Source organism: Pangasianodon hypophthalmus, chromosome 9, assembly GCF_027358585.1.
Source record: "Pangasianodon hypophthalmus isolate fPanHyp1 chromosome 9, fPanHyp1.pri, whole genome shotgun sequence".
NCBI lineage: Eukaryota > Metazoa > Chordata > Actinopteri > Siluriformes > Pangasiidae > Pangasianodon > Pangasianodon hypophthalmus.
In genome coordinates, this window is record NC_069718.1 from 22,618,539 (window position 1) to 22,646,381 (window position 27,843).

Here is a 27,843-nt window from a genome sequence, read left to right on the forward strand (position 1 = left end):
TTATATTGCACTGTTTGCTGATCACCTGACTGGCCACGTGTTTTTTAGACCCTGAATCTGTCTCATGTTTTTTGGATTGTCTGCCAGTTTTATAATGAATATCTTTACCTGCATCTGCAACCATCCCCACTGCCTGACAAGTAGGTTACAGATGAATGGAAGGATAAAATAATGGAGGTTAACAAGGCTAGCAACTAATGTAGTAAATGTTCAGCTTTGTGATAATGGATATAAAAAGTTTACACACCCCTGTTAAAATGGCAGGTTTTTATGAAGTAAAAGAATGACACTAAGATAAATCATGTCAGAAATTTTCTCACTTTCAATATGCAATTGCAAAGTATACAAATGAAGTGAAAAATGATCAGAAACTTTTATAGGAAAAAAAAAAAAAGAAAAATTAAAGACTTACAATAACCTAGTTGTAGAAGTGTGCACACCCCTAAACTAATAGTTTATTTAAGCAACTTTTGATTTTATTACACCACTCAGGTTGTAATAAAAGGGTGTGTTGGGTAAGACTCTATCAGCGTGGCACATCTTGACTTGGCAACATTTTCCCTATTTTACTCTTTCTTGCAAAAACATTCTAGATCCATCAAATTGTGAGGGCATCTCTTGTGCACACCCTGCTTCAGGTCACCCCACAGATTTTTATTTGGATTCAGGTCTGGGCTCTGGCTAGGTCATTCAAAAACACTGATCTTCTGTTGGTTAAGCCATTCCTTTGTTGATTTGGATGTATGATTTGGGTCATTGTCATACTGAAAGACGAAATTCCTTTTCATCAGCCAAGATTCCGAGATGGGAGGAGTGCTAAACTTTCAACATGGTGAAGGAGAGTACAGTTTCTACAATGTATGTTGTACATTTTTTACACCATGAAAATAGCTTGTATTTGACCAAAATTCCATTATCGTCAGCAAGCTAGCTAACTGAGTAAGGTGTGTTATTGTGTCAAAATAAAAAGAAAAGGAAAAAAGAAATATGTATGAATGAACCTGGAGTAGTCCATGTTTCATGTTATTTCCAACAACAAAGCATCTGAACACGACATACTCTTAATTACCATTCAGAAGTGGGAAGTAGGAGAATTCCTATAGCACGTGAAGGCAGCATATGGTGCGTTCAAGTCATGTCAGAAAGAGTTGAACGCACATGAACGCCACCACAAAGTCGTAATTACGAGTGGGGAAACTCAGGATTTTCTTTGAGCTCTGAGTTTCAGAGTTGGGATGTTGTGTCAGTAAGAAAACATGGTGGAATCAGTGGATGCAAAGTCTGTAGTTGAGGGTAAATTAGTTGAAAATGAATGTGTGTTTAGCAGTGACATGTCTCTGTCAGGTTTTTTCTGTTTACAATAAAACAAGCTAATTACCTGAACAAAATCCGAAAGCATTGTACAATTACGATATAATTATTATGTAACGATAAAGTTTACAGTGGCTTCATAAATTGATTCAAAACATAAAAAAGCAAAACACACCTGATTCGCATACTTTGTTCTTCATTTTCTAGAAGCAGAGTTAAAAACCTTGCTGTATTTTTATTTATTTTTTTGTAGTTATTTAATTATAATTAAGAGAAGGTACACCGCCATCTTGCTCAAGTGACTTGAACACACCTGACGACTTAATTACGACTTCCCAACTCGTAAATACGAATTTCCCAGGAGCACTTGAACGTACCCTTATATGTCACTAGACTATGAACAGTTCAGCCATCCCTGCGCTAGATGGCGATGTTTATTTAATCCACTACTGAACAGGAAGAAGAAGAACAGCAGCCATGAAAAATAAAGTATGGCGCGGAAATGCATGTGGTTGAAGTCAGAAGTCTGAATTAAACCCTCTTGTTTTTGGTTTTGTTTCTGGAAAGCCTGGCATCTTTACTATACCTGTGTTAATGGGTGAGGCGCTGTCTAAACTTTATTACCCAAACAAACCCAAACAAATGCTTTCTCCAATAATAAACTAGTGGCTGCTAACTTAATGGCTAATGTTTTTGTTTCTTGTTGCCTGGAGAACTCTAGATAAATATCTCCTCTGTAGTTTTTCCCCCTCACACACGTAGTTTTATTTCTTTGTGCTCGAATATTGATATTTCAAGAAATGTGAGTCAGAACACATATGAGTCCTGACTCCTGAAAAAGGTTTCAGAAACTACTAATGAGACAGAGGAGAAGTGTTCTCAGGGTTTAACACAGGATGTGATCCAAACAGCTACCTGTTGGATATACAGTTATAGGGCATGATATACACTCCTGGGCAAAAAAAAAAAAAAAAAAGGTCCAAGCCCAAAATAGCAAAATATTAAGCTTTTAATGGTCTTAACAACAAATCATTGGTCAGGAAATGAGCAAGAATGAAACAAATAGATAAAGAAAGTTAGTATAGGAAGTTTTTCCTTTTGGTTTCTGTAAATGTTTAAGCCTTGTGGCTCTTGATGGGCTGCATCAGGTGTGACAGAGAACCAAATAATGACTAATCTTTTAAGGGAAAAAAAATTAGAAATAAAATAAAGATATTTTTGGAAAATTTTGTACACCCAGATGTGTGTCAGTTTTACATCAAACATTTGAATCATTATCATGATTTTACCTTTGTGTACAAGAAGACTGTATAAGTGAATTTCCCTGTTTCTAGCTTTTCCCCAAACAAACAGTTCACTGCAGCAAACGTACATGAGTAAATGGAGGCTCAGGAGCTCTCAGGAGTGCATTTGTTTCATTCTTGCTCATTTCCTGACCAATGATTTGTTGTTAAGACCATTAAAAGCTTCATATTTGCCATTTTAGACTTTTTTTAAATTTTTATTTTCCTCAGGAGTGTAGAAGATCTTACTTAATACTCACTGTGTCATGTTTTCCCTGCACCCAATACACCAGATTTATTAAATCATCTAATTAACAGCTCTAACTGAGTTGAAGTGGGTGTGTTAGAGACGGGAGGGAAAAAACACTACAATGTGTATGACAGGAGGTTCTCCAGAACCAGGGAGTCCCTTGTTTGTCCTGAGCAGTTAAACTGCCCACTGTTCTACAGACAGATCCTCCAGCTCCTGCACATTATTTGCTTTTCCAGCATCTTCTGCATATTTGACCCCTTTCCAGCAGTGGCTATATGATGCTGAGATCCATCTTTTCACACTGAGGGCATTTGAGGGACTCGTACACAACTTTTACAAAAGGTGCAAACGTTCACAGGTGCTCAAGAGGGCGACACGATACATTAAGAGCTGGGGGGATGTAAACTTTTGAACAGGATGATCGGTGTAAATTGTTATTTTGTTTAGAGATCTTTTTTTTATTATTTAGTACTGTCCTTCAGAAGCTATATAAGACATTTACATGTTTCCCAGAAGACATAATAATAATAATTTACACCAATCATCTTATTTTATTTTATTTTTTTTATTATTAACGTTTTTCAGATCTTTCAAGGCGTATGCAAACTTCTGACCCCAACTGTAGACTCTACAATACAATAATTCTACATTGTGAATCATATGTTGTATTTAATAACTAGGCAACAAGGACTATAAAATGCTCAATATAAAATCTGTAACTATGGAGTACTAGTTTTACCAGCTATTGTATTCATTAGTCTACATTCTCAGATGGTAATGAGAACTGCACTGAAGAGGCAAATGATAACGTGACAATCTTCTCCTCAAGCCTCACCACAGATGGATCGTAACCCATCGCCGCCTCCCGACAGAGATGATGAGACTGCTGAAGAGGATGATGCTATTGGGGAGACCGTGTATAGCAAGCACTGGCTCTTTAGCACCTTAACTCGCCTTATACAGGTATTCACTGAGCTTTCAGGGAGCATTTGTAAGAAATTATAGAGATCTAATAGCAGAATGGTTTACGAATACATTTTTTTCCCCTGTAGATGGTGACAGTACAGGACTCAGAACAGGGAGAAGGTCTGACAGAACTGTCTGATGAGCTTGAGGAGGAGCTGTGTAAAGTCTGGGATATGGCCATGGATAAGGTACGCCTTATGACAATTGACGTTGTGAATATATTCAATATTTGAACTGTGAAAGATTTTTATGAGTATTCTATGCACATCATCCGAACACAATCAGTAGGGTGGGTAGGAAATGGTATTGGCCAAAGACAAGATATTATGTGCATGATTTATATCTGTTAGCGTTATTTCTGTGTGTTCAGCTGATAAAAGCGTGTGTTAGAGTCTTTATGATGCATTACGCACATGAGGTCCAGTTTTTTCCATCCTGCTGCTGCCAGGACAGTTTTTCACATGAACTGTATAATGGTTTAGAGGCAACAGTTTACAGAGAACTGTTTACACTTATTTCATAATCTGTATAATCCAGTGCTGTTCTGTTGAGCTGTTATTGTATAATTAGCACTTGTCTCACATGACTGCTGGCTCATATTTGTCACACCATGGTTCTGCAGAAACACTTCGTGCCAATGTACACTTTGGGCAGTGGCACAATTTCTGTAATTTTCCTCTGTACAACCACCACAAGTTTGCTATCTCTCTGATAGGTCTGTTTTTTTTTTTTTTTTGGCTTAATGGCTTCCTTCACGTGCATCGACGCCTCTTTGGACTGCATATTTAGAGTTCCCATGAACAGCTACCAAATGCAAATTCAACACTTGGAATCAACTCCAGATCTTTTATCTCCTTAATTTGTCATGAAATAACGAGGAAACAGGCCACATCTGGTCATGAAACTGATTATCCATCAATTGTCCAATTACTTCTGATCCTGTGAAAATGGAGGGATTCTGTTAAAAAAAAAAAAAAAAGGCTGTAATACCTAAACAGTTAATGCAATATGTTTGTTAAACATCTTGAATTGAAGCTGAAAGTCTACACTTCAATCACATCTTGATTGCTTCATTTGAAATCCATTGTGCTGGTGTACAGAGGCAAAATTACGAAAATTGTGTCACTGCCTAAATACTTACGGACCCCCCTGTATATAAGTTATATGGAGGAATAACAATAAAACCCACTTGACACCACTGTTCTAAGTTACTTTACTGTAAAAACACAAGTAGCAGCTTATTACAATTTGAACACATGACTATTTCGGCAAATTCGGTCTCTCTTCACTAATGCACTGATATTATTTAAGGCTTCATTTGTTGTTGTGTTATTGTCAGAGATGTTCACTGTATTTGTTGTCTTCAGGATGTGGCTGGTTTTCTACAGGAGTTCAAAACTCCAGATATCCTGCTTGGAGTAATTGCCAAGTCACGTCATCCACGCCTTACTGTAAGTAGTCCATGGCGGTCCGTACACATTGTAAGATAAATAAAATTAATACCACCAACTTGATGTAAAAACAATGACGTGTGTAACCTGATTTTACTTTTGAAAACTGTGTTATGAATGAAAAAGGCCATTGTTCTTAGTTATATTATCGTATTTAAATGACTGTGACGTCTTACTGTTGTGTAATTAGTGTTGTGTTTTAACAAACACAACACAGAAACACGAGAGTTGGAGTTGCTAAGAGCAAACAAGGAGATCTTAGTTGTTAGTGCTGTTAGTCATGTAGTCAAATAAATTGACAGATATCTGAACTACTCTTACCGTAACATACAGACTGCACTCGACACTTTACTGCTACTCCTTCTATATCACTCTATATCCCTCTATATCTTCTATATTCTATTTATACACTTTTTCTATTCTCCGTTATATACACTTTTTCCTTTTTGTTTTAAACTTTAATTTTAATTTTTTTTTTTGTAGAAATAAAAACTGACTGCTTTGTTATTGGAGCTCTGTAACCTAAGAATTGGACTCACCTTTTATAATTTTATCCTGTGTAAACTGTGACGTGACAATTCAGTCTAAAGTCAGAGGGCTCCTGAACATGGGAAGGTGAAACTAAAAGAAAAAAACGCTATTACTCATATGGAATAAATCAAAACATGCTAATAACGCAGCCATGATAATATCATGTACATTGCTGTCACCATATGAGCTAGCAATAAGAAAAATCATAATTCTAAACAGTATTCTATAAAATATAATATTAATATATATAATATTAATATATTATAATAATATATTAATATATATAATATTAATATATTATAATAATATCAGAGGAGTTTAAAAGAACAAGGTCACATCTGGGTCAAATGTCTGAAAGAGTTTCAGGTATATTTTCAGGTTATTTCCTGCATGTAAATTAGTACCAAGAAGTACTAGACTTTTTTCATCAGAGCCTTCACAGTGAACGCTAATTGATGTCAAGTTTTTGTCAGCTAAAACCACACCCTCTGTTACAGGAAATCTGTATAGGAATTCTGGGAAATATGGCCTGTTTCCCTGATACGTGTATGTTCATTAGCCAGAATGATGGACTAGGGTATGTAAACATCCTTATGTTCTTTATCGAACTCATACTTTTAAACACTGAACATTTGTACTATCTCCAAAATGTGATGATTCAATGATAAAAAATATATATATTTTTTTTTCTTTTTTCCCCTAGTGATGTTCTGCTCTTACTGTTGGGTGACAGTGATCCTCCCACACTGTTAGAGACATGCAGGTGAGAGACTTGGTTGTAACGGGTAGGTTGTAGCTGATATAACTGTAATGGTTTTATTTAAATTTTATTGTTGGTTAGTTGGACTGTGATATGATGCATGCTGTGGCATGTTGCATCATTTCATTTAGACCAAAAATGCATTTGATTGAAACGGCAGAGCACGTTACAACACAGAAACCCACCTCTAAAGCCTGTTGGCCTCATGACATAACTTGTGTTTTTTTGTGAGGAATATTTAAATTTGTAATCATGCATTTGTGGGAATGTTAAAAACAGTGGAAGCCTGATGTCCCTGGTTAATCCATGTGTATATTGAGTTGTACTTCCTTATCACGTTCCCTAGCAGCATTACACATGTATGGTCATATTTATCCCTCTTTCCTGCCCTACTAGAAGTCATTATTTCATGCTGCTTTGGCCAAAAGTCGGTACTTTCTATGACAGTGACTGAACGTGGGCTTGACTGATTGATTAGTCTATGCAACAAACATTTTCTCCTTTCAAAACACAACTCATGTCATGACGCTTGTGCATTAAGCATTGATGGACAGCAAGTAGTGAAGCTATTTGAATCAGTTAGTTTGTACATAACTATTTTAGCATACACAATATATATTTTTTATATTTTTATACAATATATCTTGTGTCATCTAGTCACCATCCTGCTTTTGGTTCACAGAAGAGAGTCGATTTACTGATTCCAGGCTTTGAAAACTAAGAGTCTGCCTCAAAGCTTTGACTTTGATTCCACACACTGAAAATGATTCACCTGGCCACACACAGCAAGACAAATTACATAAGCAGTTTTTCCAGTTAGCGAGACAGTCAGCAGATATTTATTTTGCCTTTATTTATTTTGTCTGGTTGAAAATGCGGGTAAGACATATAGTTCCAAAAAGTATGCAGATCCTGTAAAAAAAAAAAAAAATGTACAGAATACCATCGCCTTATGGTAGTTTGATAACAGCACTTGATAATAGTCTCATGACAGATTATCTGATAAATGTCAGTAATGTTGTATTTAGTGACCCGTTATTTAATTAAGCCTAGGTAAGCATTCTGTAGTAGTATTAGTTGATTGAAATGCTGCATATAAATATTTTTTAAATAAATATTTTAGTATTTAATATATTTTTAAAAAAATAATATTAATCCAACTGTTACTATATTACTATTGAAGGGAAGAAAATTGATAGATTAATCGATAATTAAAATAATCATTAGCATGCAACTCTAATTCATATAGTCCTAATGTTAATGCCTTCTATAAGGCCTGAATATAACTCAAGCTATGTTACAAGGAATACCTACTTTTTTTTTTTTTTTAAATCTAAAAATAACACTGAAAATCCAAAATCTGAAATCAGATTTGTGACACTTGTGGACACACAGACTGGATACATGTCCATTACATGCAACCCATGTAACCCTAAAAAGAAAATTTTAATTTTTTTTCTTTAAAGTGCAAGCACATTATAGAATCATGCAATCTGATTTGGGATTCACTGAATTTTGATTTTGAAAATATGGACATGTAAGTCATTTAATAGGCAAGGTCTGTTCAATCTAATGAATGTGTGGCTCCAAACATAAATGTTGAACAATCAAGACAAACTTGTTGCAGTTTGTTCAGGAAAAAAAACAAACCTTTTTGTGCAGCAAAGCTTGTAATGTGAATGTAGCCATACTTGCCTCTAACATTATCCAGCCAGTTCCTTAAAAGATGCATGACATGTTGGGTTATTGCATGTTACAGGTTGTAGTTCTACCACCATCCATCAGCTCTAATATAGTTCTACCAGTACCGTTTTTCCCTTGTGCACAGGTTTCCACTGTCCTTAGTTCATATTATTTTTCAGGCTTCTCCTGACCTGTGTCTCTCAACCAGATGTCGCTCCCTTGTGGCTACAGAGGATACAGCAGCAGACAGCCACATGCAACAACCTTTGCTTCATAATGCGCAGTTCGACAAATGGTAATCATCTAGAAGTTTCTAAATGAGATCTAACTGCCATCTTGTTCTTGGTTAAACTCAAGTTTAAACAAATTTTAATCTTGTTTAATCTTTTTATATTCGTGTATGTGTGTGTGTGTGTGTGTGGGGTCCCCTCTCTCTTTTATTAGTGGAATTATTGGTAAAGGTAGGAGAACTTGTTGATAAGCTGTTTGATGAGGATGAGGAGCTGATGAAGAGCTGGCTGGCTGGGCCATCTAGTGAGAGTGACGAGGACAAAGACACACACCAGGATGTCGCTTCTGCATTACTGGAGGCTGCTGTACAGCTTAGGTTGGACGCACTAATTAATTGTGTGTGTGCGTGTGTGTGCACATGGGAGAGGGGGAGTGAGCATAAACTTTCGTATGCATTAGCTTCTATGTCCTTCGCATCATGGAAGTTCAAGTAACTTGAACAGATGTTAGGATTCATAAAACATAAAGCTTAAAAAAGACAAAAAAAATTTTTAGTTTACTTTGGCATCAAGTGGATAATCCATTTGCTGCACATGACCAAGCTTGAATTTTACAGGATTACTTTAATTTTCACTTGAAATGTTATAAAGTTATAATATTTGACAAGTGGCATCCAGAGTCTAAATTGTAGAATGTGAAGGTTATATCTATCTGTGTGTGTGTGTGTGTGTGTGTGTATTTTTCAGGAAGGAGAGTCCAAAGGCCCTTGAAGCATATCTGCATGCTCTTCAGCTCTTAACTACCGTAGATGAAGGACTGCAGAATCTCAGTGAGACTTGATTCGACTTGATTTAAATACTATATGTACAGGCGATGCATTGCAAGTATCAGCATATGTAACTCATCATTTGTTACCTTCATTACATTTATGGTAGCCAACAGGGTTGTTGGTTCTATCATCCTAGTTTGGTTACCAGTGAATGTTAAAAGCCCAGGCTGCTGAATGAAGTACAAAAATTGAACTTGATGGAACAAACACGGACATTCATGATGTCTTTATAGGAAGGAAAGAAGGAGAGCATTTATTGTGTAGAGGTAACATGAAATTTTTTTCCTGTACAGCAGAAGATGGTGGACATTATTTGGCTAATCTATAGACAGCGTTTTATTTCTGTAGACCAGTCAGGGCCAAGGTAACATCTAAGATATTTAGACGCTCCTATGTATCACTCCATGTCACTGTTATTTTGTATTTTGGGTGCCCATTCTTTCAGGTCGTTTAAGCAAATTTGATAAATCTGAAGTGAAAATTAACCAACATAGCTAGCCAGTATAACACACAACATCTTCCTTAGTCGTCACTAATGTACCTATTGCTGGATGGTGTACAGTGATTCTGTTGGTCTGGGAGAGAGCAGCTTGGCATAGGGGATGTTATGTGTATTTGCAACAGTAGATATGTTCAGTATTAAGTATCCTAAGCTATGCGAACCACAGCAACAAACGCTACAATATGTGAGTATGTGCACTTTTCTGTTGCACCATTTGGGAGCCACCTGTGCAATCACTCGTATGTTTCTGTCATTTTCATACAGCTTCTTACAGATTTTATTACTGATTACATTTTATGTTTGTGTTAAAGCCTTGAACTTTCAGTTGCAGACAGATGTTTTCACCAAACTAAACAGGCTAAGTTTCTGTTGTCAATCAAAACCTACTCTGGTAATGCTGCACTCTGATTGCTTGTGGTGTGACATACCAGAGCTAGAAGATTTAAAAAATATGGTTAAATCATCACTATATATAACCAGTAATGGTGAAAACTGATGTATTCTCTATATACAAAAGGACAGAAAAATGCAACCAGACTAACTCTTTAAGTTCATGCAGGAATTGACTAAATAAGGCTTGCCAGTAAACATGACATTGCTATTTTTATGAAAAACATATTGTGTCCACTCAGGGAATTGACACACACCAACACTCTAAAGACAATAGGGATCTCTGCTTGCCAGAATGGCTGCATGAAACTAAATTTTTATCCCATTCACAGTTTTATTGTTTACTGATTATATTGTAGATGTTATCCCCTGATAACTTTAATACAGAGTTGTTTTCTCTCTCTTTCTCTCTCTCTCTCTCTCTCTCTCTCTCTCTCTCTCTCTCTGCATGTACGTGCAGTTTCAGATGGAGGGTGCGGTGTCTCAGTATGGAAGATGGTGTGTGAAGTGGTGTGTGAGGATCTGTGCCAGCCTGACGACCCTCCTCTCATCCTGCAGGAGCAGAAGGCACTCCTGGCCCCCGCCCTCGCACTGCTATCTGCCTTACACACCAACCTTCAGACAAACATCAGTGAGGACACACAATCGCTTTTCCCCAATCATGTCACACTCTTGGCCTGTTTTTAAAATTATCAATGTATATTTTGGTGTTTTTGGTACAGGTTCAGCCTTGGTGGCTAGTCTTCTTCGCATCCTGTACTTTGATCAGGAAAATCAGCGTGGGGTGCATCAGGAGTCAGGAGATGGACCGACATATGGAAAGATGGACGAGGAAAAAGATATACAGCTGCAGGTGTTGGCTGAGATAGCAGCAGAATTACTTTCGACTCTGCTCACACGTCTGTCCATGGTGAGATGTACAGAATGGATGGTTAGGTTACAGACCCTAAATCACCTGCATACTTGCTTGGTTCTTCTCAACAAATAATTATTGAAACCATTTAGTATTTAAATATATTCAGATGTTTAGCCTATAATTTTATACCTATATAGACAGAATGGACATTAGCATTAGAGCCACCTGCCCGTGTGTTTGTATCACGTAACCCACAGAAGGTGTAAATGTTTGCCTTCTTGAACAAATAGAAACCACGAGGGGTCTTATAATTTTATCATAAACTTTAACATGTCTGATTTGCTTTTATTTATCCACAGTGACATTACTGCTCTTCATCCACAAAATAAAAATCTTTAATCTTTCACAATATATGCTCACTGTAGAATATTAAATAATCTCACTGTAGAGCATACACTATGTGCTTTAAGCACTATATGCTCTAGAACGCTATTTTAGACGTTTTCTTTTTCAAACGTAAACTCTTAGGGTGCATAGTTTGCTTTATATTTAATTATAAAAATAAAAAAATGAAAATAAGAGCCATAAATTGCATGCATTTAATTCAGACTCATTCTCCTGTTTAAAGTGATGGATCGTTGGACCAAAAAGATTGTTACGTATTTCAGTAGCTCTAGACAACATATTGGATTGGATTTTTCTTTGCCATCAAATATAAAATTATCATTTTAAAAAAAAAAAAAAAATGTAAACAATAAATTTTGTTTTGCATGATCTTGTAGGACATTGTGTTAGAGTTGCTGAAAATGGATCATCTTACAGAGAAGATCTGGGTGTCAGCAGTAAAGACACTATTGCCGCAGCACAACACATCTGTGAGTCCAGCACCCAATCCATCCATCCATCCATCCAGCCATCCATTCATTATCTCTCTGTGTCCGAGTTATTTAAAACACATACTGTCTTTCTTTATGCGCAGGTGCTGTGCTTCATCTCCACACTGACCGAGGTGGAGCCTAAACTAGCAGACATTATAAAGAAGGAGTGTTCCATCGCATCAGAATCAAACGAGCCTAAGCCGGAGCCAACGTAAAATACACCATTTTGGATTAGGCATGTCAGTTGTTGTTGGAGCTCTTTGTGGCGAAGGATGATTCTCTCATGCGCGTTTATCTTTTAAAATTGCAGCACAGAACTGGTATATGTCTTAAGTATATGTTCAATTTTGTTATGGACTGAAACAAATATTTGACTCACAGACACTGAACGTGTTGTGTTCATATTGTCTTTTGTGTGTGTGCATTGTTGTAATGGTCAGCCTGTTTAATAAACATACGTTTCTTAAATTACTGAGTTACAGATTTGATGTATGACAAGATTATTCTAGATGCTTATTGTTGAGATCTGTTGGAGATAGAGCTCCTACTACATATCTTAGAAATTTTAACTTTTGAAATTATACCTATAAATTATAAATGTATAGTCTCCATCCAATTTATTACAAACACATTACCTGTGTAGAGAATGAAGTAATGTTCCCATGCAGGAATCGGAGGTTACAGTGCTCACAGGTTCATCTAAACTGGACTAAAGATGGGAAAAAAATGCCACCTAGCTGACAGGAGTGGAACCTGATATGGGTTGCTGGTCTTGTAGTTCATCTGCCTGAAGGTTTGACATGTTGTGCATTCTGAGATGCTTTTCTGCTCACCATGGTTGTAAAGAGTGCTTATTGTAAAGAGAGTTACTATAAGCTTCCTGTCAGCTCAAACCAGTCTGGCCATTCTCCTCTGACCTTCTTTTCAACAAGGCGTTTGCTCCCACAAAACCTCTTCTCACTGGATGTTACACTATTCTGTGTTTTCTGGATTACCCAAACCAGCCTGTCTGGCACCAACGAACATTCAACTGAGATCATATTTCCCCATTCTGATGTCTGATGTGAGCATTACCTGAAGCTCTTGAGCTCTGCATGATTGTATGCATTGTGCTTCTGCCACATGATTAGTTGATTGGATAATTGCATGAAGGTGCAGGTGTACAGGTGTTCCTATTAAAGTGGACAGAGTGTATTTTCTTGAAGTTCAACGTATTTATTAGCTTCCATAGCAACTGCTGCCATACCCAGCAGACGTTCCACTTCAGTGTCCTCTCATTGCATGCTGAAGTGTTTACCATCTTCAGCAAAGCCTCAAACTGAGGCAGACGTTCTCAATACTTACAGTTACTTAGATAAATGTGTATAAAATATTATCCATTAAATCTTGAGTTTGAGACTACTATTTCATACGCAGTTGCATTTAGTATTCGACCAGTCCTTCCGTTTAATAGTTTCTTTTATGATGTAAAAAGTAATTGAGAATTGGTCATTTGCTTTCTTACTGGCTTGGTCTTTGAGTCCATTATGTTTTTGATTCTCAAGTTGTCTCACGTACAGGATGTAGCCCACCCTGATTGCCATCCAAGTACAAAGCAAAATTTAAATGAGTAATGTACATTTTGACATCATTCACCCCCCTCCATAGGAAACCATTGCGCACAAGATCTAGGCAATGACGCCAGCAAGAATATAACAGATTTTTAATTAACGCTTGGGATTGATATGCAGAGCAGCAAATGGCTCGATTATCATGGAAATACAGAGTGTAGGAGGAAGACCTGGCGGATACGTGCAGCAAAGGCTGAATTTTAGCAAAACCACGGTGATGATGCTTGCCTGCTAATATTAGTATTAAGGCTGCTCTAGTGTGCATGATTTTTAGGCTTAGAGTTGGCCAGAAAGGTCAGAGAGTGACGTTGTTTCATGGCTTATTTGGCCTGATTCCACTACCAGTGAAGTGTGAATGTGCCCGTGTCTGCGGGAGATTCTGTGAGGTTTGGAGGTGCATGTGTGCTTCAATAGATTGATGAGAATTGACTGGTGTCTGGACAGAAAATAAAAAAAAAATAAACCTAGCAAAGGAGGAGAAAAAGGTAATTAAAGGCTGATGGATGTTTCTAAGCTGGAACTGTTCATGGGTACAGTCCACAACAACAGATTCAAGCCAAGCAGAACAGTCCTCTGTCAAAACACCACACAGGCAAAACATTCAACTCCACATATAACAAGGCATCCTCCATGAAATAACACTGTAAACATAAAACTCAAATCTAAGGATTTGGATTTTTTTATTGTTGATTGTTCTATTTAACCAAATTTTCAGCTGATGCAGAAGTAATAGAGGCACAGTCATCATACCCTAAATAAAGGATGTTTATTAAAGGATCTATTTTTGGAAGAAAAAAAAATATGGTCATCTAAATGTGCAATACATGAACATACATTTTGCAGCATTCGTGTGGCTGCTCAATGGAACTCATTGAAATGAACAGACATAAACACACAGGGCTACCTGGGAACTGTTTCAAAAGACTAACAATAAAGTGATTAAAAATACATGAGTGTCGACAATACAAAGCTGTTGAAGAGGCATATGTGTACAAATGTATGTTGCCTGGCACGTACACTGTTCCATTCATTCCTCTCCCTTCCTCACACACTCTCTTATATCGTGTCTTTCCCAATCTCTCACTCCCCCTCACCTGTCTCATTAAAGCGTTAGTAACTCCATCTAATCAGTCGCTTTGTCATTTCCTGCAACCGGCGCTTCTCTATCTCCTGTCAACAGTATGACAATGAAAGTTTCCCCTCAGCCGTCACCATCATGAATCCTTCTGTTCCTGTCGGCCCAGAATAGACTGCTGACGCCATCACACCTTTGATTGCTCCTGTCCGTACCTTCATACATTTTTTCATGGTTTTTTTTTTCCTCCTCTTTGTTTAGATTGTTCCTTAGATTCCTTCTTACATTTCTGACATTAAGCATGCATTCTCAAGCAGTTTGATAAAACACTGAAAGTTCACTGAGACATTATCTCCAGGATTGACATGAGTGATCAACTTCATTTAAGTGAAGCTTTTGTCATGCTAAGAGTTAGGCTGCTAATTGCAATCCGTGAAGACAAATCTGTTTTTTGTGTGTTTTTGTGTGTGTGTGTGTGTGTGTGTGTGTGTTTATGCAATCATTCTTTAAATATCTGAATTGTATAATGGAAACCAATAAGGGAAATAATTTCATATAAAATAAAGATTATGGACGTGTGTGTGAGTGTGTGTGTTGGTGGTTGTCTGAGATAACAGATCCACCTGTATTAGCTTCCATATTAGGTGTGCAACAAAAATGCAAATGTAATGGTATAGATGCACTGGTATTGAGCTCCGACTTAATCTGTCTGTTTCAGAAGAATAATTTATAATTTGCTGAGGAGTACTGATGTCTTACTGCTCTCCTTTGCTATGTACTGTAAGGAATAAAATATGACAAGGCATGCTGTAATAGAAAAATAATCAATGACAGGATGGTGTGTTGCATAACAGCATGTTTTTTATTCCTATAATACCACAGTGATTTGCAAATGCTTACAATTTGTAATGTCTTAATGAATGACACAACAGTTCCTGTTAGCACTTAGGTTATAGGTGCTATACACAGTTATTCCCTCACCAGCCTCTCTTTTTCTCTCTCTTGAAGTTAATAAGACAAAAAATTCAGTTTGTTACTGAGAAACCAAGAAAGTGCAAAATCCACCCAAAGACCAAATGGTAGAAAACGTACTGACTGTTACAAAGCACTAAAGGTTAAACTTACGTCTCCATACAGGAAAGTTCACCATATCACAACTTATATGTTTTTTGTAAAATATGTTTTTTAGTGACAGAGAGGCAGTTAGAGAAAATGAATCATCATTTGAAAATTCAACAAGGCTCAGGTATAAATATATAGTACATATTGAATATATTCAAAATTTTTTCAAAATCTTTGACACTGTGTATACAGTATATGTGAAGCATCCATGAGCTTTAGCCTCTGGCATTATAGCTGGTTATATCTAGTTTGTGTTTGTCCCTGTAGGTACTGTCACATTGGGGTAGTTGGTGAGAGTAACAGGATCTCCAAGCACTCAAAGAGAGAGAGAGAGAGCGTATGTGTATGTGTGTGTGTGTGTGTAGGTGTGTGTGAGCACGTAGATGTCTAAATCCTCTGAACAAAATGAACAGAAACAAGACAGATGTAGGGGTTATGTCTTTGACATTGTTTTTTTGCTACCTGGACACACATACATGAATGACTAGCTTCTGAAGACTCTGTATGATTTCTGTATTATCATGCCTTAATATCATATTATTAAATAGGTGAATAGAAAGAATTTATGCTGAAACCAGAACATGGAATTACGCCATTTTCAACCCCAGTACATTCATTGTTTCTGTTTGGTTAGCAACAAGCTAGCCAGCTAACTGTGACCTCCTCAAAACAGCAAACTACAGTATATAGTCCATGTTATATATTTAAGAGGTGAATATGTCTGTATGCCGTTTTATCTAAAACAAATGCTGGTATTTACAGATTAATTCAGCATAAAAGTTAAAGGAAAGAAGTGCAACATTGTTTACTGCTGATGCTGTGAGCAGCCATGTTGATTTAACGTCACTTGCTGAACTCGGGATTGAGGAGACAACTTCACAAGCAGAAATTCTGAGTTGAGGGAGCATTTTTTTTGTTTTTTCCGAGTCAAAGATCAGGTTTTAGTCGAATACACAGGCAACATATACATATAATGACTCTCTTATGTGGATATAGTGTTGTCTAGATGTAACATAATGTGGAATTGTATTCAATTATATTCAATAATGTTGGCTTTACTTTGAGCAATTTGCTTGCTTTTTATTCAGGTTGCATGTTATGTATTAGATTTGCAAATTACTCAGACATGTATTTATAATCTGTGAAATTTGATTTCTTAATAATGTAAACTTTAAATTGGCTGGAATCATGAGATACAAGGTGAATTGCTTCAAGGACAGCTACCTAAAGCTGGACCCAGTATTAGGGTTGATAACCGATGAATCAAGCTTTGTTGTGTCTTTTACTGGTTGTCTGCCAAATAAGCCTGTGTAATGAGGTGAGTCTGTAATGAGATGAGTGGGCACCGTTGAGCTCACAGTAACACGGGTCTTTCTCTACAGCAGGAGAGAGCCTCTTCAGCACAAAGGGCTAGAAGCTGCATAATGTCAGCCTGCCCTGTCTTTAATTAACACTGAGCTCCTTTTGTGTGTAGAGAAAAAGGGGAGGGTGAGAAATAAGCCTGAGCTAATACGTTTAATAAATTATTTCACTTTAATTTAGTTTATTGCTATTATGGCTCAAGTACTGCATGTGTACATGATGAATTTCTTCATATTTAAACCATTCACATATTCATGTTTTATATTCAGAAATTAAACAATAATTGATATTTGCAGGTCATTCAACATTTCTACAGAAACATCAGCACTGAGAGATCTGAGTTTCGGTAATCAGAAATGTATTTAAGACCAGTTTAAATGGTGTATGAATCCTATACCTAAACACCAAAAGGCATGAAAGTGCACAGTGTCCTGACATGACATTTCTAATTCTCAAGCACCATGTAATGGCTAGCAGCATCTTAACCTAATTACCAGTGTTCGGTTACCAGAAAGAGCATTCCATACCACCACTGAGTGCTCATTATAACGATCTATGACATGTAAACCTCCCTAATGATCAACAATATATGTGTGAATCAGTGCAACACAAAAGCAGTGGTTTGAGTCACAGTGTCTTTTATTTCTTCTCTGTACATTTCTGGTGTCTTGCAGGTGATTAAAAGCAGCTACATGGACACAGCTGATGGTGTTCATAAAGCATAATTGTTCCCTTACCTTAAGAGATCTTGGATGTAGACTGGACTTTCAAAAAAGGAGCCAGAAAAGCAAAACATGATGAAAGAGATTGATATAGAAAAGGGGAAAAGATTTTTATTAAACATTCTTTCCAGTAATTTTGCAAAGATCTGAATGATCATCCACGCTGACACACCAAACTCCCTCATTATAGATAAGAACACAGAGCAGGCTCTGTACCTGTAGATGTGGCCTGGTGCTTATCAGGTCCATCACCAAAGTACATCCCGTCTCTCCAGATCCCAGAGGACAGCGCTTTGATCCTCTTTTCCTCCCCAATCCAGGCCCCTCAATAGCTCTCTGATGTTGATGTGAGTTTGTTTGCCTTCCGCCAGGTGAGTCTCATCAGGGTTTACACACTGCCCCTGACAGCACACACACCGTAAACATACACACCTGTAACAGTGTGTCTTAACATCACGCTGCGGGATTTTAGGAACACTGTTTACTGTTAAGTCAAGTACTTTTTATCATTTTTATCTTAATTATATACATATACGGTGTATAGCCAAAAGTTTGTGGACACCTGACTATCACCTGACTATATTTATTTCCCCTTTGCTGTTATAATAATCTCCAATCTTCCGGGAAGGCTTTCCACTAGATTTTGGAACATGGCTTCGGGGGATTTGCTCATTCAGCTACAAGAGCATTAGTGAAATCAGGCACGTAGTCAGCGTTCAAGTTCATCCCAAAGGTGTTCAGTGGGATTGATGTCAGGGCTGTCTGCAGGACACTCCAACCTTAGCAAACCATATCTTCACGGAGCTCGCTTTGTGCACAGAGGCATTGTCATGCTGGAACAGGTTTGGCCCGTTAGTTCCAAATTGTAATACTACAGCATTCAAAGACATCCTATACAATTGTGTGCTTCCAACTTTGTGGCAGCAGTTTGGGGAAGACTCACATACGGGTGTGATGGTCAGGTGTCCACAAATTTTTGGCCATACAGTGGGATGGGATATTCTGTTACCGTGACCAGGGCGCAACATTCAAAAGGATATAAAACCTGTGTACACAGGACTACTTGTGTAAGACAAGATTCAGTGTTCAAAACCAAAATTCCAATAAAACAAGCACACACAAACAGCATAATACTATAAATCCACCAGATATGCAGGCTTCACCACGAATAACACAAGTACATAAGAACCAATGGACCACTTAGTGAAGGTCAATGAATGAATGTATATCTAAGTATTTACTTTATTTGTGGACTGACTGATAACATGATCACTCACTCACTCAGTAACCACTTTATCCTGGTCAGGGTCGCAGTAGATCTGGAGCTTATCCCAGAAACACTAGCAGGAATACACCATGGATGGTCACTGATAACATAATTTGTAATGTAATAATAAATTCATAATTATAAAAGGGGTATAAAATTACCAAACAGCCGATAAAAATTCATATTAAATATTAGTCAATATCTTTATTGAAAAAAAATGATTCATAATGTAAGTGTATTGTCTGATATTTAACATGATTTGTATTTTTTATTGCACAGTGTTGTTTTGTGCTCTGTCCTCAACACAAACCCAGCTAAAACCCTGTGTTTGGCCATAAATGGTGTTTCACAGTCTGCTTATACAGCTCAGGTTTGTTTGCTGATATGTGTTTCAGGTTATCAGAGATATTGATCACTAATGCACTGTATGAATTATTTGCTCACCCTGATGGATCTCTGTGTAAAGGAAAATTAAGTGCTTTAAAAATAAAGCAAATATACCAGCCGGTGAGCATAACCCATTCATGGGCTAACACCTCAATCATATTTAACACAACTGACAGTGAACAATTGGTGCACATCTAGACAGACTGACATTGGAAAACTGTTGTAAAGTCACTGTTATGTGAAATATATTGCTATTTTTTTTATAATTTTGTTTAATCAGCGTAGGCCTTTGTGATTTACACCCGAAGAGCCAACTCATGCATTTACACATGACAAATATTAGGACAATGTGGCAGTTAAAATCTCAGTTTATGCAGATTAAACATGGTGGTTTTAATTAAAAAAACCACCACATAAAAAAAAGTAATACCAGTCTCTGTCAATGTCCACACATTCACAGTGGCTGTGTTTTACAAATACATTCAGGTCCGGAAGTATTTGGACAATGACAGAGTTTTTGTTATTTTGCCTTTATACACCACCACAATGGATTTGAAATAAAACAATCAAGATCTAATCGAAGTGTAGACTTTCAGCTTTATTTTAAGAGGTTCCACAAAAATATGGCATTTACCATTTAGGAATTACAGCCATTTTAAGCAAAGTACTTCCATTTTCAGGGGCTCAAAGGTATTTGGACAATTGACTGACAAGAAGTTAATTGACAAGGTGTGGTCCATTCCCTCATTACTTCAAGACAAATGAAGCAGATAAAAGGTCTGGAGATGATATCAGGTATTGAGTTGGCATTTGGCAGCTGTTTGACTGGAGCTACCAATATGAAGTCCAAGGAGATCTCAATGCAAGTGAAGGAGGCCATCATTAGGCTGAAAAAACAACATAAATCTATAAGAGAGATAGAAAAAACTTGATAGAAAAAAGAGTGGCCAAATCAACAATTTGGTACATTCTTAAAAAGAAGGAATGCAGTGGCGAGCTCAGCAACACCAAAAGGCCTTGAAGACCACAGAAGAAAACTAAAGTGGATGATCGCAGAATCCTTTCCTTGGTGAAGAAAAACCCCTTCATAACATTAACAGTAGTCAAGAACAATCTGGAGGAGGTAGGCATGTCATTGTCAAAATCTACAATCAAGAGACGCCTTCATGAATATAAATACAGAGGGTTTACAACAAGGTGCAAACCACTGGTAACACTCAAGAACAGGAAAGCCAGATTAGACTTTGCCAGAAAACATCTAAAAAAAGCCTCCCATGTTCTGGAATAAGATTCTTTGGACTGATGAAACCAAGATTAACTTGTACCAGAATGATGGGAAGAGAAAAGTATGGCGAAAGAAAGGAACAGCTCGTGATCCAAAGTATACCACATCATGTGTCAAACATGGTGGAGGCAGTGTTATGGCATGGGCATGTATGGCTGCAAATGGAACGGGCTCACTGGTGTTTATTGATGATATGACTGCTGACAGAAGTAGCAAGATGAATTCTGAGGTGTATAGGGCTATACTCTAAAGTGCAGGTGGATAATGACCCTAAACATACTGCGAAAGCAACTCAAGACTTTTTGAAGGCAAAGAAATGGAATATTCTTCAATGGCCAAGTTGCCTGATCTCAACCCAACAGAGCATGCTTTTCACTTACTGAAGACAAGACTGAGGGCAGAAACACCCACAAACAAGCAGCAACTGAAGGTGGCTGCAGTGAAGGCCTGGCGAAGCATCTCCAGGGAGGAAACTCAGAATTTGAGTTTTGGGAACATGGGCTCCAGATTTCAGGCAGTCATTGACTGCAAAGGATTTTCATCCAAGTATTAAAATTTTGGTTATATTTACAATTATGTCACTTTGTGCAAATACCTTTGAGCCCCTGAAAATGGAGGTACTTTGCTTAAAATGGCTGTAATTCCTAAATGATAAATGCCATATGTTTGTGTAACCTCTTAAAATAAAGCTGAAAGTCTACACTTCGATCACATCTTGATTGTTTTATTTCAAATCCATTGTGGTGGTGTATAAAGGCAAAATCACAAAAACTCTGTCATTGTCCAAATACTTCTGGACCTAACTGTATATAGAGGGAGACTTATGAGTTAACTGACTCACTGGAATCCATCAAGAAAACTTTATGAAGATGATTTTATTTTAAATCTGAAACAGAAAGAGTTTTTTTGATGGTGAAGTGCATGGTCCTTCACTTTATAACATTTCTCTAATTGATTCTGATGAGGTTTTTTTCTGACAGTTTACACCAGTGACTCTAACATCAGTCTCACTGAAGCGGAAAATGAATGGAAAATCCTTACTACGCTATACCACGCTCTCTTGTGTTTTTATTGTGTTTTTGTCTTAGAGAGTATTTCTTCCCCTTCCTCTGTATGAGGGTGTGCTCTTGACTGCATCTCTCTCTCTCTCTCTCTCTCTCTCTCTCGATCTCTCTCTCTTTCACACTTCCTCACACACATGCACTCATTTGTGTAATTCTAATATCCTGTCACAGCAGTTTTGCTTTATGGACTTCCTTACAGAGGCTACTTTTAGCTGCCTGAACAAACACTGTATAGAAGGTTGACAGCATTACTCTGATCGTAACTGCCTGAGAAACACACCCTATCATTAAATCTGAACATTAAAAACAAGAAATCCATCTGCTACAAAGTACTCTGTGAGGGAAAGAGAGTTCTTGATTTCTGAGTTCTCTTATTGTAGTTCCATATCTTACTAAGACCAATCATCTATGGGATGCACCATGTTAGACATTAAGCCTTGGGGAGCTTTGGCCACAAAGGTGTAGTGAAGATGAGACATAATCCTCTTAGCCTTTTACCCTACACATGCATCAAGCCTGAAAAATTACTGACCCACATTTGCACAGTGGATCAGAGTGGCTGGATCAAATGGGTCACACTGACTGTCCTGTACCACACTTTTACACTTTCAGATTTTTCATTTTCAAGGACATTTGAGATACTTTTCTTTTCAAGAGATGGTCAAACATATCTGTAATATCTTAATTGGCTTTCTTATTTGGACCTGTCATGCCAGTAACAGCTGAAATGTGTAAATGTGGGCTTTTTTGTGGGTTTTACAATTCATTATCTCTAATAATTATGCCTTGTAGGGTGAATGTATTGGTACAGTTTTTGAAGTTCCAAATTGTCTAAGCTTTTGTGCCATTAATAAAACAAAATACCCCATCACACATACTTTCCTCAACTCCTCAAGGTCGATCTACACGTGAAGGAAAAATGTTTCTATCATACTCTGAAGAAGCGTAGCCTACCATTTTGTCAAGAATTTTGGACCCATATTTTCATTGGTTTAGGCTTTTACTTTAATCCTTAATTTCATCCTTGTTTCAAACATTATTTTGAAAGTTACTTAAGACTTAAGACATTTTGAAAGTTACTTAAGACTTAAGACATTTTGAAAGTTACAACTCAACATTTAAACATGCTCTTACCAAAGTTCTCCTCATAATGATTTAAGAGGATGTGATGGGCTGGTGTGGGCGTGTCTCTGAAATAACTGACAACAGGCCAATCCAAATACAAACAAACATTCCGGACCAGAAGGCATGTCTCCAGCCTGTTTTTTTTTCAGCTACGCAGTACACTTATTCTGAAAAAATGGCTTAAAATGGCTTTTTTTTATTATTATTTCTACATGATCACCTCCATTGCGGGGAGCATGGTGACTTAGTGGTTAGTACGTATACCTTGCACCTCCAGGGTTGGGGGTTCGAATCCCACCTCCGCCCTGTGTATGCAGAGTTTGCATTTTCTCCTGTGCTTTGGGGGTTTCCTCTGGGTACTCCAGTTTCCTCCCCTCAGTCCAAAGACATGCATTGTAGGCTGATTAGCATTTCCAAATTGTCTGTAGTGTGTGCAATGGTGCCATGCGATGGGCTGGCCCCCCGTCCAGGGCGTTCCCTGCCTCCAGCCCCGAGTTCCCTGGGACAGGCTCCAGGCTACCCCACAACCCTGTGTAGGGTAGGCGGTACATGGATAGATATCCCCATTGTTTGTGCTAGTAAGGAATGACAAATATTGACTATTGCACCTTTAGGGAACAGGAAACACATTTCTCTTTAAATGGATAAAGGGATGTAAGGGTTTTGAATATTTTGGCCATTTTTTTTTTTATTTTGTGTATAGCCTGTGTATAGCCAGACCTTCGTCACTTGGAGATTTTGTTTGTTTTTTGATGTGACTCATTACCACGAAGTGACGAAGTCCTCTGCGTTTACACTATGCATTTTATGTATGAAAAGAAAATTAAAAAAAAAAAAAAAAAGGCGTGGGTCTTGTGGCCCATGACGTGAGGCGCACTGCTCTTTTTCCATTCGCTGTGCGGGGGAAGATTACCATCCATCGTCCTGTCCCTCCTCACTGGCGTCCATAAGTAGCATCGCGCACTCCTCCACTGCATCACTCCATCCTGCAGAATAACAGACTGACCCACGGGTCCAAATAAAAAGCGCGCGTCCAAGAGACCTCACCATGTACTCGAGCAAAGGCGAGGGGCCGCGCAGAGGAAGGTCCTTTGACTCAATGAACCTCGGCTTGTGTTTGGAAGAAAAGCAGCTTAATAATGAGGTGAGACTCTGCAGTCTACTTGTATTTGGGGTTGAGTTTCCTAGATTGAGTTTCCTAGATGAAGCAGTTTGAGAAAGTTAAGAGATGACAGCCTACTATCCTGAGGTTTCTGGTTTTGACGCACCGTGAAAGTCATCAACTAGGCCTATAAACTTAGTTATTCTTAAGCAATATCTTTAAGTTTTAAGGTCCTGCGATGTCTCACGTATGCACAGGTGTGTATGGTCGATTTATTAACCAGACATGAGCTTTAATAAAGTCGTTAAGCCGCGCCACAGGGGCGAGACTGTTCGTGCGTCAGGCTTTAAGAAGGTCAAGAACGCGGCGCAGTGTGTGTCCGAGAAACAGAACAGCAGTGGAAGCAGTCATGTCTCATCAATTTTCACTCCAGATGTCGAATCAGCCTACTTTGTGCGTAATTAGGCTAGATCATATGTTAGGATGAGACCCTGTAAAAGCTGTGGTTTGACACTTCACATGGAAGTATCAAAATACAGTGCCTTAACTTAGAGAAAGGTCAAAAAACAAAGGCGAGGCAACTTAGGCTGTTAATTGAGGCTACTTAAAAAAGAAAAAAGAAAAAAAAAAGTCAGAAACTCTAAACTCAGCCGAATCTACTTTATCCAGACTTTAAGAAGTAAATGCAATGCGCGTAAGAACAGTGATTAATTGCACCACAATCCGTTTTAAGATTAAGGTAAGGCGGTGTTATTAATAGCATTCATCACACTCCAAATGGGATTGAGGTAAGGAGACTCGTGCTGGTTAAAGTGAACCTCATGCTCTTTCAGTGCTGGTTAAAGTGAACCTCCTGCTCTTTCAGTGCTGGTTAAACTGAACCTCATTCTCTTTCAGTGCTGGTTAAAGTGAACCTCATGCTCTTTCAGTGCTGGTTAAAGTGAACCTCCTGCTCTTTCAGTGCTGGTTAAAGTGAACCTCATGCTCTCAGTGCTGGTTAAAGTGAACCTCATGCTCTTTCAGTGCTGGTTAAAGTGAACCTCATTCTCTCAGTGCTGGTTAAAGTGAACCTCCTGCTCTTTCAGTGCTGGTTAAAGTGAACCTCATTCTCTTTCAGTGCTGGTTAAAGTGAACCTCCTGCTCTTTCAGTGCTGGTTAAAGTGAACCTCATTCTCTCAGTGCTGGTTAAAGTGAACCTCATTCTCTCAGTGCTGGTTAAAGTGAACCTCATTCTCTCAGTGCTGGTTAAAGTGAACCTCCTGCTCTTTCAGTGCTGGTTAAAGTGAACCTCATGCTCTTTCAGTGCTGGTTAAAGTGAACCTCATGCTCTCAGTGCTGGTTAAAGTGAACCTCATGCTCTCAGTGCTGGTTAAAGTGAACCTCATTCTCTCAGTGCTGGTTAAAGTGAACGTCATTCTCTCAGTGCTGGTTAAAGTGAACCTCATGCTCTTTCAGTGCTGGTTAAAGTGAACCTCCTGCTCTTTCAGTGTTGGTTAAAGTGAACCTCATTCTCTCAGTGCTGGTTAAAGTGAACCTCATGCTCTTTCAGTGTTGGTTAAAGTGAACCTCATTCTTTCAGTGCTGGTTAAAGTGAACCTCATGCTCTTTCAGTGCTGGTTAAAGTGAACCTCATTCTCTCAGTGCTGGTTAAAGTGAACCTCATGCTCTTTCAGTGCTGGTTAAAGTGAACCTCATGCTCTTTCAGTGCTGGTTAAAGTGAACCTCCTGCTCTTTCAGTGTTGGTTAAAGTGAACCTCATGCTCTCAGCACTACAGACAGGACAGCGCACACACACAGATAGCTACTTCAGTTCACGCTTGCACACACTACAGCGGTCAGTACCCAAGTGTTCAGAGTGTAAGCGATCTCTGTCCGTGGTGCTGAACAGTGAGCACTGACACTGTATTCTGACTACTCAAAATTTAAGAAAAAAAAAAAAAGCATTTTACTGAAAGACTACATTCAGAAAATAGACTATTGAAACTGAATATCATTTAGGCGACATCTCTTGTTTGTAGAGAGACAGAAAGAGAGAGAGAGAGAGAAAGAGAGGACGAGTGCTTGTGGGCACACTTATTAGGCTATGTAATTAAGTGCTCTTAAGAAGACCCTTTCACTTAATCCATACCCATTTAATCCACACCCTTAATGCGGTGTTTTAAAAGAGCTGATAAGCATTTTATTGCGGGCTCTGACAGGGGACACAGACACGTATCACACTGACAGGTTTTTTTTTTTTTGGCGTCTTTTACAGATGAACAAATTGACATTTCCTAAGATTGATGAGAACAAAGATAACAAGAGTGTGTCTGGAGAAAAGGGTCATGCAGCTATAGTATTCACACTGAAGAACGAAGTCGGGGGGCTCGTCAAAGCACTGAAACTGTTCCAGGTAATCATATTTCGTCGGTGTTTTTAGTATTTAGTTAGGTCATATTGTAAGATAGAGTTCAAACAAAGAAAAGCATCTAACATCCGTAGGCCTAGTTAAATTATTTCTCTAAAATAATTAATTTTAAAAAACATCATCTTCAAATCTTAATCAACGCTTATTTAAAAATTAATGCTGTCAGATACAACCGAGCGTACCTTTACGTTTACTTTATAGATGCCACTATTCAACATAAATAACCACCACTGTTATTTTTGTCGAATAGTTTTTATATTTCCTACTCTTATACTATATTGCTCCCTGGTTCCAATCTGAACAAAATCTTGCACATATTTTTTTAAAATGTTGCTGTTACTTTTTATTTTTTAATTATTATTTGTCCTTTATTTATTATTTACTGCAACATCCATGAGAATTTCATTGTAAAAAGAAAGCTTGTGCATATGGCAGTAAAGTTCTTGAATCTTGATTTCTACCAACAGGAGAACCACGTCAACCTTGTGCACATCGAATCCCGAAAGTCCAAGAGGCGCAACTCGGAGTTTGAGATCTTGGTGGACTGCGACAGTAATCGCGAGCAGCTCAGTGATATCATCCAGCTGCTGCGTAAACACGTCAACGTGCTCGAGCTGGACGTGTCCGACAACCGACTACCTGAAGAGAGCGGTACGAACTGGAAATCACAGCTACATGCCAAACAGCATACTACATAGCCTGAACAAATTGTACACCTATGTCGTATAAACAGCTTGTAGCTGTTGTGCAATTTTTCACACATTATTTTGCACACGGACCCCTAAAAATTTCTAAATATTTTACATCATTTTATGCCTATGTGTACACTAATGACTGAATATATGATTCATTATTACTAATCATACTATCAACTACTTGGACACTGAGCAAATGAAGCAATTTTTTTCTTCAAATCAGTCTTAAGATTTTCTCCAGCATACAAATGGTATATCAGCTAATTGTGAAAAATCCATATAAAACATATTGTCACTGGTGTTTTAAACCATTATTTCAGTATCTTCATTCATGCACACATTTATATAAAAATTGAAATTATTATTCTTTCACAGAAATGGAAAATGTACCCTGGTTTCCCAGGAAGATCTCTGATCTGGATAACTGTGCGAACCGTGTGCTGATGTATGGATCGGATCTGGATGCTGATCACCCGGTAAACACTGTTAATTGTTTGACACAGTAGCACGATTTGTTAAAAGATACCACAACTGAATAAATGTAATGTACATTTTAGATACTGTCTTGTGTCGCTGTTTCACATCCTCTGCTGCTACACGTTGGTCTTAGAGTGTTCCTCCCTTCACTGTTGTGCTTCTGTTCTGTAGGGATTTAAGGACAACGTCTACCGCAAAAGGAGAAAATATTTTGCAGAT

General features: G+C 37.9%; 2 protein-coding genes across 3 annotated transcripts in view; both read left to right on the forward strand.

Moving 5' to 3' along the window:
* Nucleotides 1-1,749: 1,749 nt before the first annotated feature.
* saal1 (serum amyloid A-like 1) lies at nucleotides 1,750-12,392 on the forward strand. Its single transcript, XM_026918741.3, has 13 exons — nucleotides 1,750-1,909; nucleotides 3,677-3,810; nucleotides 3,900-4,001; nucleotides 5,181-5,264; nucleotides 6,293-6,372; nucleotides 6,499-6,558; nucleotides 8,418-8,533; nucleotides 8,683-8,845; nucleotides 9,216-9,298; nucleotides 10,651-10,821; nucleotides 10,913-11,100; nucleotides 11,829-11,921; nucleotides 12,026-12,392. The coding sequence occupies exons 1-13, from the start codon at nucleotides 1,906-1,908 to the stop codon at nucleotides 12,137-12,139; spliced, it is 1,392 nt and encodes a 463-aa protein (XP_026774542.2). The 5' UTR covers nucleotides 1,750-1,905; the 3' UTR covers nucleotides 12,140-12,392.
* Nucleotides 12,393-23,854: 11,462 nt separating this feature from the next.
* tph1a (tryptophan hydroxylase 1 (tryptophan 5-monooxygenase) a) overlaps nucleotides 23,855-27,843 on the forward strand; it is an 8,794-nt gene continuing 4,805 nt past the window's right edge. The window contains exons 1-5 of one of the 2 annotated variants that reach the window (XM_026919492.3): nucleotides 23,855-24,087; nucleotides 26,300-26,437; nucleotides 26,920-27,103; nucleotides 27,523-27,623; nucleotides 27,796-27,843. The exon at nucleotides 27,796-27,843 is cut by the window's right edge and continues 20 nt beyond it. In XM_026919492.3, coding sequence (XP_026775293.3) covers nucleotides 23,992-24,087; nucleotides 26,300-26,437; nucleotides 26,920-27,103; nucleotides 27,523-27,623; nucleotides 27,796-27,843 — 567 coding nt within the window. In that variant the 5' untranslated portion in view covers nucleotides 23,855-23,991. The remainder of the gene's footprint in view (nucleotides 24,088-26,299; nucleotides 26,438-26,919; nucleotides 27,104-27,522; nucleotides 27,624-27,795) is intronic. The other variant, XM_026919493.3, reaches the window with a different exon arrangement.